This window comes from Trachurus japonicus, chromosome 19, assembly GCF_045865225.1.
Source record: "Trachurus japonicus isolate A0001 chromosome 19, Traja_1.0".
NCBI classification, from domain to species: domain Eukaryota; kingdom Metazoa; phylum Chordata; class Actinopteri; order Carangiformes; family Carangidae; genus Trachurus; species Trachurus japonicus.
In genome coordinates, this window is record NC_140925.1 from 19,608,582 (window position 1) to 19,621,600 (window position 13,019).

The 13,019-nt window shown below is 42.7% G+C and overlaps 1 protein-coding gene across 1 annotated transcript in view; it reads left to right on the forward strand.

Annotated features, from left to right (window-relative positions):
- The window catches only part of snx29 (sorting nexin 29), a 157,710-nt gene that overhangs the window by 96,098 nt on the left and 48,593 nt on the right, over nt 1–13,019 (forward strand). Inside the window, exons 16-18 of the mRNA XM_085761785.1 lie at nt 4,588–4,704; nt 7,178–7,233; nt 7,665–7,746. Coding sequence (XP_085617911.1) covers nt 4,588–4,704; nt 7,178–7,233; nt 7,665–7,746 — 255 coding nt within the window. The remainder of the gene's footprint in view (nt 1–4,587; nt 4,705–7,177; nt 7,234–7,664; nt 7,747–13,019) is intronic.

Below are 13,019 nucleotides of genomic sequence, written 5' to 3' on the forward strand. Positions count from 1 at the left end.
GTAGACTTCTGAAGTGTATAGTTTCTGAAGTAAAAAGAAATTTGCTACTTTCCATTATTTTTCACCCTTAAGTAAAAGACGCTTTTTTTCCCCCCCTTACTGAAAAAGCATGAAAATGATTATCGCTCAAATCAGCTGCAAGCGGCTGAAGGCCTTCCAAAATTCCCAGACTTGTTGCAACTAATTTATTTTATACTTTGGATGATTTACTGCCTGTAGAGCTCAGGTTGTATTTGACAGTGGAGAGATTTAACAGCCTGCCCGAGGAAACGCACATTGTTATTCACTTCATAACTCTGGAGCGGCAGTTAAACAGTGGTACTGGGAGACAAAGACGGGCAGACACACAAATCAAAGAGGACTCATTCATTGTAGCAGCTGTTGTGTTGGTGAGGGGGGTCGTTATGAATACAGCAGCATCCATTCTCAAAGTGTCATCACGCAGACAGAATTATTAGCATGGTTGTTGTATGATTGGTTTTATTTAGTGTGTATTATAGTCGTGTGAACACTCTGCCTGTTAAATACAATCAGTTGTGATTGTGCGCTTCATCCATTTTACTTAACATGCTCCCTCCGTCCTCTGAGTCTTTGTGCTTCCTGTTAATACAGATGGAACAGATGAAAGCCTTTGTCTGCCTGAAACTTTAACAGCACAGGGACGAGTGAGTGCAGCAGCATCATCTGAGGAGACAGCATTTTGGTTCGGCGACTAAGTTGGCAGGTGATCTTAGGGGTTTTCTGATCATATTTTAAGGCAAATACAAGCAGCTCCCGATCAAAGTGTGATCTGTGCTCCATGTGGCCGTGCCTGTGTGCTGGTGAATGCAGCTGAGAGCGAGGACTTGTCTGTGTAACCCACCTGCAGTCGGGCTCAGCTTCACACTCAATACCTCGACTGTGGAGCTTCAAGTAGTTCATTTAGCCCTGTCTTTTATATTTTTCCTTGCATAATGCAGTGAACAGTTTTTTTTCTTCTTCTTATTGAAATGTCAACTTTGACTGTCAGATCTCTCAATGACACTGCGCCACCATCTGACCTTCAAATCTCAAGTTCCCAAAAGGAGAAATTATTTGTTATCATTCAGCCAGAGGCAGTCTGCTCCAGAGGTGGGGACAACACATGTACTTTAGCCTTGCTCTCTGTGTGTGTTTTTTTTTTTTTGAACTACGGTTGTCATGGCAACTGAAGCCTTGAAACTACTTTAATACCACAGCCAAAAACTGAATTCAGTGACTTTTTTTTTTTTTTTTAATACTCATTAAATATGTTCCCCTGCATCTCCACTGCAGCATCACCTCTAGAGGGCAGCAGCGTGTGGCTGCCCCCTACCAGGACTGATGGACAAAGCTGCAATCCACCTTTAATGATAGATTCATATTGTTTCTCGTCCTGTCTCAACAACATTTACACACCCGTTTGAACATTTAAATCAGTTTTGGGTGCTTAATAATTTTCCTTCCTGACTGCACTGGCTGCTCACAGATCAGCCCCTAATGTGATTACTATGGGAGAGATGAGGTACAAAATTCAATGTCCTTATGTTTTCTGGCTTTAGTAAGTTTCCTCCTGTGCATAAACTCCTCCACTGTAGCTGCGGAGGAATTTAGAGGAACACAAAGCTCTTATATTAGAGCTGCATGAAGAAGGAGCCATAACAATGACTAAAAATGCTTCAGTGTACAGTATTTTTAAGGACATATTTCAACATTTGAAGGAATATACTAATAATGATAATTAATACCAGTTTATTTGTGGCTTTTACCTGTAAGGCTCCAGCCAGCTTCTGGTTAGCATCGCTTATCATAACAAAGAGAAACATGGGGAAACACCTAGTCTCTCTCTCTATGAAGGTAACAAAATCCACTTAGCAACACATCGAATCTCACTAATTAACACATTGCGTTGCATTTTCCATCGAAATACAAAGGTGTAAAAACGACGTGTGTGTGTTTTTTGTAGCTGCAAGCAGTCTCTATACCTGAAGTGTTGTGAGGTTCCAAGGACAGTCAGCACACAGACTTAAAGCACCCAGCCAAGAAACAGCAGTGAAGATAGACTTGAAAAAAACAAAAAAAAAACAGTGAACCTGTCTGTGGTTGAAATGTTGTGAGCTGGAGAAAAAGACGATCACCAGGAGTTCAGATGTCTCAGGCAGAAAGTATTTATTGTAAGCTTCGGCGGTGAGGAGAAAATGATGAGCAGTACACAGCCAGAGGGACTCAGAGGAGCGCCACACCAATTTCTGAAGACGTCTGCTCTGACAGGGCGTATGTATTTATATTCCAGGGTACCACACAGTTGCAAAACTCTTCCATACTTAAATAAAGGTAAACTATAGTCTAAACCTGTATGTACTCAGACTGAAGACTCTTTCCTAATTAATATTGCATCTTTCCTTTTGCCTACTCCACTCATCCTTGTGTTTGGGCATTCTCCAAGTTGATGCTCTTCCCTGCATCCTCACATTGTCTGACAATGTTATGATCTGAACTCTTGGAGTGTGACTACAGTAAGTCCTAGAAAATAAGGAGAGGTGACCGGAGGAATAAAATTCCTTCACACTGTCTTTTTACGAGGTAAATAAACTGGAGCTGGGGGTGAAATGTGTAGCAGAGGTCACTTGTATTAAAGGGGACATATTATAGAAATGTCACTTTTTGAAGGCTCTTTAACAGATATTTGGGTGTTTGTTTTGCCTTCCGGCCCCCAAAATGTGGGAATTGACAAAAAAATCTGTAATTTGCAGGCTACCGAGGTTGAAATCCACGTGGTTTTACGAGCTGTTCCCTCAGTTGTCTGACAATGATGTCAATTTGCATAATACCACCCCTACCTGTGAGTACAGGTAGAGGGGGCGGGGCAAGCAGTGGTTCATTTGCATTTAAAGGGACAGGCACTGAAACCAGTCGTTCTGAACAGGGCTGTAGAGTATGAAAAGAGCTGTGATGTTTGATCCTTGGGGTATTTTGACCAAAGCATGACACAGACATGTCTTTAAGACACCTGGGAACTATTTTAATTTGTGGAAAAGGGGCATAATATGTCTCTTTTAAAGGTTTTGTTGCAGTGTCACCCACAGTCATATATAATGACACTGGTCACAGCTTCCTGGTCATTTATTCTCTGTACTCATCATACAGTATACAAACTAGGGTTATTATAGTTAACAAAAAAACGAAGACAGCAGTGCAGCATTGACAATTTTATTTAGTTAACTGAAATTTAAAAAACAAGCAAACAAAAAACTTAACAAAACTAAACTGAATTGCAGATCAAATCAGCTTTGTTTTTGTTGTCTCTTTAGTTTAACTTCTTGAGATAACGAGCTGCTTCCAGAGTGTGTATCACCTGGCGCATTCCGTAAGAAGAAGATGCTCAACACGCATTTTGATTTGCTAGAAATGGTTAAAGTTGCAGGAAGAAAATGCCACAGCCCTATGTGGGACTCAGCTTCTGCAAATCAGGGCTTTCTTCCTTATACCAAAAAGCTAAAACTAAATAAAAGCTAAACTACATTCAAAACTAGTCAATTCCTCAAAATAAAAACTAGACTAAAAGTGCTTAATCGGTTGTTGAGCTAACTAAAACTAAATAAAAACTCAGGAAAATTTCAAAACTAAAATAACCTTGATCCAAAACTCACTGAAAACGGTCTCATTGCACAACTGCCTTTGTGTTTTTCTTATAGAAGTAATGTTAAAGTCCCTGTACTTTCACCACAGCCTCTGTTTGAGATAATCCATGCTCATTCACTGTGGTGTAGTAATATTAAATTCTAGATCCAGACTTATCAATCCCACTTTGACACAATGCTGCTTTGCGAGGTTTCAGCTGAACTCTGCTTCAAGTTTATTGTGATCATTATCACTGTTGTTGTTATTACATAACAGGCCTTGCCTCCTCCTTTATGTCGGTGTGTGGGCTCTTAAATGTGGATGTGAATAAGTTAATGTACAGTATGAGGGTCGGCGGCGGCTCGGCTTGCCTGTCAGCCGCCGATGGCGCTCTGCTGAAGCGGCCGTGACAGCAGGTGTCCTCCTTACAGCACAGTGTGTGTCACAGCTGTCAATCTCCTGACAGAGACCTGTCCGCACCGCCCAGCCTGGTTAGGCAGACACACACACACTCACACACAATAACCTGGACATATTTGCAGGAGCACACACATGCACACAGATGTGAATAACACCACGTCAAGGTCAGTTAGAGCTGAAGACAATTGATTAGCGGTCTGGCAGGAGTCTGGCTGTTTAGGATATGAACTGGTTTCACCCTCTCTCACTCTCTCCATCTCCATCTCCATCTTTCTCTCTCTATTTCTCTCTCCTTCCATCTCTCCCATCTCTGTCAGGGGTGTGACTGTTTCTCAGAATCTGTCCCGCTGTCAACATCTATTACGTCTCACCTGGGGTGTCTCTGCCTTTTGTGTCTTCAACGGAAACTGATTTATTTTTCTGTTTTAAATGTTCTAACGCTGCAAATAATGTGTTTACATAGTTCATAATTGTGTGTGTTCTTCAGCATGATAAATTAAAGTGCTTTTTTGTGCATTGTTTCTCTCTCCATGTGTGTGTGCACTGCAGGTGGCCGAGATGCATGGTGAGCTGATAGAGTTTAATGAGCGCCTGTACCGTTCCCTAATGGCCAAGGACCACCTCATTGTCCAGATGAGACAGGAACTCATTGACCTGAGAGGACCGGTGAGTGACTGACTGGACACACACACACTCTCTTGCACGCTGAGATCCCCTTTCATGTGATTTCTCTGCAGGTTTGCTCTTTCCTCCTTCCTCCCTCTGCCTCTGTTTGACTTTCATCTCCTCTTCGCTCTGTGTGTGTGTTTTTTTTCTGCACCGGTTCTCTACTCATTTTCCTCCACAGTCAATGGGCTGCCGATAACGGTTAACTGCATTTTTTCTATGTAGTTGTCATCAGTGAAGTTCCCTGAGATAATCTGTCAGTCAAACAGCGTGTCCACCGCTCACGTCTCCCTCTCCCTCTCTCTCCGTGGGTGAAGTTTGATTTCCCTGTCGACGCTAATGCTAACCATCCGTTCCCGCTGTTCAGGCAAACTACTTTTTTCTCAGTACTTTCTAAGTTGTCCTCTGAAATAACAACAAACACAAACGGAGCGCCAACATCTGGTCATGCTCAGGAGAGCTTGAAGCAGTCGACTCGACACACACATATACGCGCGAGCTCTCCACAGTGTGAGTTGATACATTGGCAGTGATGGGAGCCCGAGGCAGAAGATAGTTCCTCTTATCCCTCAACTTCAGCCCTGCTCTGCTGGACCGCTCACTATGACTGTGTGTGTGCGTGTGTGTGTCCATCTCTGGCTTCTGATTGCTGCATGATTCCAGCTTGTAAGAGCTGCTACACATGACCAGGCAGCGGTTACTTTCTCACCGCCTCCCACTTCCTTTACTTTCTTTCTCTTGGAGGGTTTGGGCAAAGCTTCTAGACAACAGACCCCACTGAAAGGCCAGTGGTGGTGTAGCCCAGATCTGAAAAGTCTCTCTCTGAGGACTGAGAAGCTAAGAGGACAGCTCTGCTCCAGAGAGATGGATGCTTATTGCTTAGTTACACAAACTCACAAATACACACACACCTGGAAGCATGCAAAGAGCGAGACAAATCACAGGTTTAGTAAACTCTCTCTCTCACTCTGCCTCCTTCTCTATCTTTTACACACACACTCACACATTTAGATAACACACAAACAACTGCACAGGTTAGGATAACCGCTGCTACCCAGCAGCCGTGGCTACTCATCAACAATAACTACACAACACGTATGTGCATGTTGTGGCATTTCAGATGTGTACTCCAGCTGAGTAAACAGTGTGTCGCTCTGAGCTCCAGCTCCCCTTCAAGGACACCACCTGTCAAGCTGGACATGAATTAATTTCAGATGATTTTAAAGGGGAAGTTCCACAATCAATGTTTTTTTATACAATTTAACTGTATTAAAGGAATAGTTCATCAAAAAATGAAATTCATTCATTATTGACTCACCCTCATGCTGATGAATACTAGTAGTTTTTTATTCCTTAAAGTGCATCTGGAGACCCGGGAGGGGGGTTCGTAGTCCAACAAAAATTTTAGTCCAGAGTTTGCTCGAAACAACGTAATTTTTACAGCCTAAACAGTATTGCACTCTGACGTTCACGCACCCCAGGCAAATTCAATACAGGACTGTTTAGGCTGTAAAAAAGTCCTAAATGACTTGTTTCGAGTAAACTCTAGACTATATCCCTTCAGGACACTTGGATTGCAGCGGACGAGCAGTAAGGAGGAATATTAAATGTTTTTATTGGTAGTTTTATGGACGTTTTTGTGTCGGCCGCTATTACTCTCATAAATTTTTCGTTGGACTACGAATCGGCCTCTTGGGTCTCCAGATGCACTTTGAGGAATAAAAAACTACTCCGGAGTGTTCATCAGCATGAAGGAGAGTCAGTAATGACTGAATTTATTTTTTTGGAGAACTATTCCTTTAAGGTCAATTTTGCATTTGGCCTGGGTGGGGCAGAACATACAGGTTCAACCCATTTTTACCTTACTTTCAGATATTAATGTCACTTTTAGCCATCTGTTTACTAGTTTAACTGTTGACTTTCAGATATATTAAGGTCTTTAGCTATATTACTGTTTATCCAGTACATCTAGTAGTATCTAGTATTATTAACTACCTATTATAAATCCCAGTCAGCTGACTGCTCTGCTCCTGCCTATATTGTACTCATCCTTAGTTGCAGCACCCAATGCTCAGGTGTTTGTGAGGTCAGTGTGTATTGTGTATTTTGCAGTTGGTCTCTTTTAGTGGGTAGTTTATGTAGTAGTTTGTGACAGTAGATCTTCTATAGTGAAGCATCAAACCAATTTCTATTTCTATTTGTCTGTTCATAGTCCTCCTCTTATGAATATGTTGCTATAATGGGAAAAAAAAGATACATATGAGTTATTATATGAGTCAAGATATGATTTGCTCCACTGTCTTTCCATTTACCCCCTGCCACCTACAAAAGAACTTCCTGGCATGTTGTGCGTATTTGTTATATATGTATATTAGTTTGTACTATATATAACAAAACAATATACGTTCATTACATATATAATATATATGTAATGAACGTATATTGTTTTGTTTCTTTCTTGCTCATTTACCAGGTTCCAGGAGATTTAAGCCAGACGTCAGATGACCCCAGCTTGTCAGACTTTGAGACGTAAGAATATTTCTGTCACTCTCTCACTCACTCTTTTTATACTAATTCCATCTCACCCCTGCAGTTTCTCTTGTTTTGAATCTTGAAATAGTATAAAATGTAAAATATCTGTTCTCTGTAATTATATCAAAGTTATATCCTCAAATTTACTGGTGAATAAGCTCAAAACACTGTTTGATTTCATCCAGTCATTCGTTCGCTCTACTCCCGGTTCAAGATCAAATTAGATTTTGAGGTGTTTTACCCCAGAGAGCTGTAATTTGCTGTAACTGCCCAAGCCCAGTGCCGGCACACTGTTGATGCTGCCGCTGCCACTGAAAATGATAATGATGATGATATGATGATGATGGTGATGATGATGATGGTGATGATGATGATGGTGATGATAATGACGACGGCAGTGAGGATGGTTTGTTGTGTGTGTCACTCAGGGCTCATCGCGCTCTCATCAACGTGTGGATCCCCTCTGTGTTCCTGCAGGGCAGAGCTGCCAACGCCTACCACGTCTATCAGGTACGCTGTCTGAGCCGCGTCAGCATCCTCTGTTTACCAGGGTAAACTAACAAGCTCAGTCATTATGTCAGGACATATTGATTTCACATATACTGTAGCCATGCTTGACATACATCATATTCACAGTGGGGGGTCAAGCCCGGAGCGCAGAAGACATCAAGTGGGAGGTTTCTTTTTGTGGTCATTTTTTAATTAAGATATAAACAGTACAATAAAGGAAATGAGTTACAAGTTCATTAAACCAAGTAGTGAGGGAAGAAATGATTAAGCTCTAAAAAAAGATACATTAATAGCTCATCACCAGTGTTCATGTCCATTAGCGTTGTTGCACTCGGTTCAAATGGTCAAACAGACTCTAATTCAAATAGACAGGGAGAAACTGTCAAGCTGTGTAGCCGTCCCAGCAAGGACAGTGTTGATGTGCTGGCCTGTCAGTCCGTCCGTCCGTCACCGTGGTCCCCACACACAAATACCTCAACGACAACCAGCACCAGATGCGTCATTTGTTCTGTTTGGCTCATGACCTGCAAACCTAGAGATATTCCCATCAGCCTCATTGTACTGAGTCATTAGAGCTGTTCCTATGCTAGAAAAGTAAAATGGGATGGTGAAGTTGAGGAACTGCAGTTTTTGGTATTTGGGATTTCTGTGTTGGCTTCATCTTTCAATCCACTTCAATTCAATTCAGTTTTGATTTAAAGTGTAAAATAACCATAAACTTGGTCTAGAAACACTTTACATTTGGATCAACACATAGACAAGCTATACAGTACATTTACAAATTACAAACAATGTTATTACAGGAAGGAGAGAGACCAGTGAAATAGGTACAATGATACAGTTACAAAAAATAAATTAAATAGAAATAGGCAATAACACCAGTGAGTTGTACTACTGTAACTGTATATTTCAGCCTCCGATGTTGCTGCCTGTTCAGTACTCTCCCATGTTGTACACTGTGTATGCAGTATACTACTCTATAAAGTAGTGAACTGTGGCTGTCAAGGTGAACCCACTCAAAAACACAGTAATGAATGTGAATGATACATGATTGGAGACTCAGCAGAATCTGAGAGCGGCTAGATTTACTTTCTACTTTCCAAGGACTGGATCGCAGCACTAAAACATAGTTTCAGGCTTCAGAATGAAGAGCATGTTGCTGTTTTTTTGTTTTTCCAAATCTTTTTATTGAGATTTTCCAACAAAATGACATGTGGCGGTATCTTACAGTGTGGGAAAAAGACATTTACAACAGTATGTCAACAAATCATATCTCCGCATCCAGAGATAGGTCAGGAGAACCAACAAACTCCAAGAAGGGATGTCAGGTGTCATGGAATCTCTTGGTGGAGCCACTGAGTGAAGGTTTTCAAGTTTCAGGTTATAAAGAAAAAGAACTTAAACCCAGTGATTACAGTATATGATGGGGGGCGGGTGAGCTTCCAATCAAGCAGAATCAGCCGGCAAGCCAGCAAGGTTGAAAAAGTTAGGGCCGTCTCACCGCAGCAGAGAGGTCACTGTCAGGAGGAGCCAAAAATAGCTGATATTGAGTTAGGGGGAATAATCTGGCCATAAACACCACACCTAATGGTATCAAAAATACTTTGCCAAAAAGTCATCAATGTAGGGCACGACCAGAACCTTGCTGTTTTTCAATGCTACTTTTTAACTCGTCTTTTCCAGCACAGGAGGAGGTTTTGACACGACAGTCACTTCCTCGTGTTGTCACCCCTCCAGCTGAGCCGCACGGTGTCCCTTGTCACTGATTGGTGCCTCGCCAAAACTTTTCAAGACACAAGTCCATCCCAGATTAGTGACCCACTACAGTGTGTGCCACTTCTAAGTTTGCAACCAAGTCTTGTCAGAACTTATGACATTAGCTCAGCCAGCGGGGCTAGAACAGCTGCTCTTAACTAAAACAGTGGTTTGGTTTCCGTGCTCTGTGCCTGGTTACTGATCTGAGTGAGGCGTGTTGGGACCTGGACTCGAGAGCAGCTCAGCGGACCGGGCTGCTGCTGCTGCTGCTGCTGCTGCTGCTTCTTGTATCTGTCAAGTCATCGAGCAAAGTAGACAACAGCGGCTCATTCCCTCTGTGACTGTTTTACTGTGTCTGTCACATTAACAAGGTGTTACACCTCAGCTCTCACAGCAGCCGTCCCAGGGTTTCCCCCTTTGAGACACACACACACATCCTTGTAATGCTATCTTTGTGGGGACACTCATTGACATAATGCATTCCCTAGCCCCTTACCCTAACCTTAACCATCCAAAACAAATGCCTAACCTTAACCATTACTCTCAACCTAACTTAAACCTAATTATAACCTAAAGTCTTAACCCTCAAACAGCCCTTGGAAAAAGTGAGGACCGGCCAAAATGCCCTCACTTCCCAAAAATGTCCTCACTCTGTTGGTTAAAATCTCTTTCCGGTCCTCACAACATAGTAAGTACAAGAACACACACACACACACTCACACACACTCAGTGCCCTGGCTCGGCTTCTTTTTGAAAAAAAAAAGTTTTTATTGTGCGATACCAGTGACAAACATTAAGCAAACATAAAGACATGACATAGCACAAGACCCTGGCTCGGCTTCTCAAGACGGACAGAGACTGACAAACTCTCACTCGGACACAGATACGGTGCAAGAAAACCCACACATACCTGTTCACAGACTCACTGACACGCATAGAAAAGTGTGCAGACTGAGAAGCACCCACACACACACGCTGTACTGTTATCTGCTCTGTAGCCAGGAGGTACAGCTGTAACGTTAGTCAAGGGAACCGGTATGGGACGGGAAGAGACAGGTGACACATCCTCAGCTTTAACTGATAGTCAGGACTGACTGGCTATCGAGCTCAGCCCGCCTCGACTTATACATAATAGATGTAAACTCAGGGGGCTCAAACCGAGAGCTGTCTGACGCCTCTCTCTCTGAAATGATCTCCATCCTCTCCACACGGCGGAGGCCTGATGAAGGCGGTGTTTTCATACCTCTCGTTCCCATCACATTCTTTGGGTCTGTGTGCTTTTTTAGTCAAGCATGGACACCAGTGATAAAAAGGAAAAATATCCAGGCACTTATCAACAAATGGGTGGAAAATGGTTTAGAATTAGCATTTTTTGTAGCAGTGGTGATAGTAAAATGCCGCTCATGTTTAAATCACAGCGCAGTGTTGGGGAAAGTGAGCGGTTCCCTGCAATTTGCCAGCTTATTTATGCAGCAGGATGCACAGGTGGGTGCGTCGTAAAAGCAGAGTTTCAGAGAATTCATTACAGACTGACACTGCACTGTTTTTATAAACCAGCCCCAGTCTCTGTCTCTCACGTGTTCACATTAGATTTTCTGAAACATGGGAAATGTGTTTCTACACTCATCAGACTCTTTTTCCTATAACCCAAACAAAGATGGAGGCTGGAAACGATATGTCATGTCCAGCTCTTTCACTTGATATTTGGCTCCAGTAACTCAGTTTTTGAAATAAAAGGATCTGTTATTATTTTGTTTGTGTTTTCAGGGACAATGTTTTTGGCTACCTGCCTCAGGAAATACAGTTATGAGCTGAAAAACAGGTTCAGGTCCCTTTCCCCTGGTACAAAGACAGAACATCTTTATATCCAGATGGGCAGAAGAGGATTTGCATGTTGTTAAATAGCCATCTGGGTTTTCATATACTGCCAGATATTTAGGTTTCAAAAGATCGAATACATACTGCTGTGAGAGGCACAAAATGTACCTGATTAAAAATTTTTATAAGTGAAAGAAATCATTGTCTTTGTGTCAGCTGATAGACAGTTATTTATTTATTTATTTATTTTTACCTGAGGAAATAAAGAAATAGTTGGATTTATAGTATTGGAATCACACTGGAGCGTGTGAAATCGGCCAAGCTTTGGGCAGTAATCAGTTTCCACCTGCAGTTTCAGATTAGTGGACCGACTCCAGCATCGAACCTGAACATTTTCCATGTTTTGCACTGATTTAGCCTAATTTCTGCTTCTCAATAACGGCCTCAGTGAGACTGCTGTCCAGCCCTGGAGCTGGTATAAAGCGCAGCCCATCTGGTGTATTGGATACTTTCCTTCCCAGAGCTATATTCGTCTAATGGCTCCCTGTGGAAACAGCTTTTGTTCTTAGACAGGCTAATGGATGGCCAAGGTTACTGGAGTCATTGTTGTTAAGGTGAGGTAGTTGTCGTGATTGAACACCGAGCCAACATTCCTAAAGACCTGAGGGTATCATGAAGAGAAGGTAGGGGGCTCTTTAAAATACCCTCCAGTGGGTGCATGGATTTCTTTCTTTTTTTTTTCCCTGGATTCTTTTTCTCATTCTCAAACTTGCACTCGCATATGCTTGCAAAATTGAACCAATGATGAGAGCAATGAGCCATAGCCGAAGCTAGAGAGGGTTCTGGGACGCTCGGAGAGTGAATGGGATTTCAGAAGCCGAAGCCGAAGTTAGGTCACAGCAACCTTGTGGTTGAAAATAAGCACACTAACAGCTCTAAGCTGCCGCTGCACTCAACCAGAGAGTGGGAAAGGCCGATCTAGCCAGCGCCACCTCCCATTGTCTGTGCTCCTGGATGTCTGCTCCGTCTCTTTGTCGCCACTCTTTCACTCTGCCATCTTCTCCAAGCCTCCCAATTTTGTCTCACTCCCTCTGACAGATTGCATGGTATTATGGCCAGGGCAAGAATGCTTGTACTCCATTATCTCTTTTTGCATTTCTTTTGAGCCACTTTTCTCTCCAAGCTCTCGGAAATGACTTCCATCTAAAGCTCCGTAAGGCCTGTGGATGGATGACGAGAGACAGACAGAGATGGAGCGCGAGAGACTGATGGATTTGCTCCATTATCAGTGGGGTTTTGCTTTTTGCGGCGCGCCGTGCCTCTGGGCCTTCATCCCTTCATCCTTCCCTGTGCCTCTTTTCCCCCTCCTGAACTCATAATGAGAGAATTATACCGGCCGCAGCAAATCAGTGTCTCCCTCCCACACAATACCAACAATAGAGGCTATTATGAGAAAGGGAAGGAGGCATCATTTGCACGCCGTCAACGAACACAAGGAGTCATCTGCTGTGTGCAGGACTGTCTGTGTTTTCATTACCTGTGTATTTCAGCCTGGCATTGTGTTTTGAAATGAACATTCAGATGATGATGAGGAGCGCTCTTATTTTCTCTGTTGTACTGTATATTGTGAGGATCTGACATGCTCTCTTCACAGTGTGCAGGGCAGGCAATACGGCTGTTGGCTAGAACTCATCTGCAGA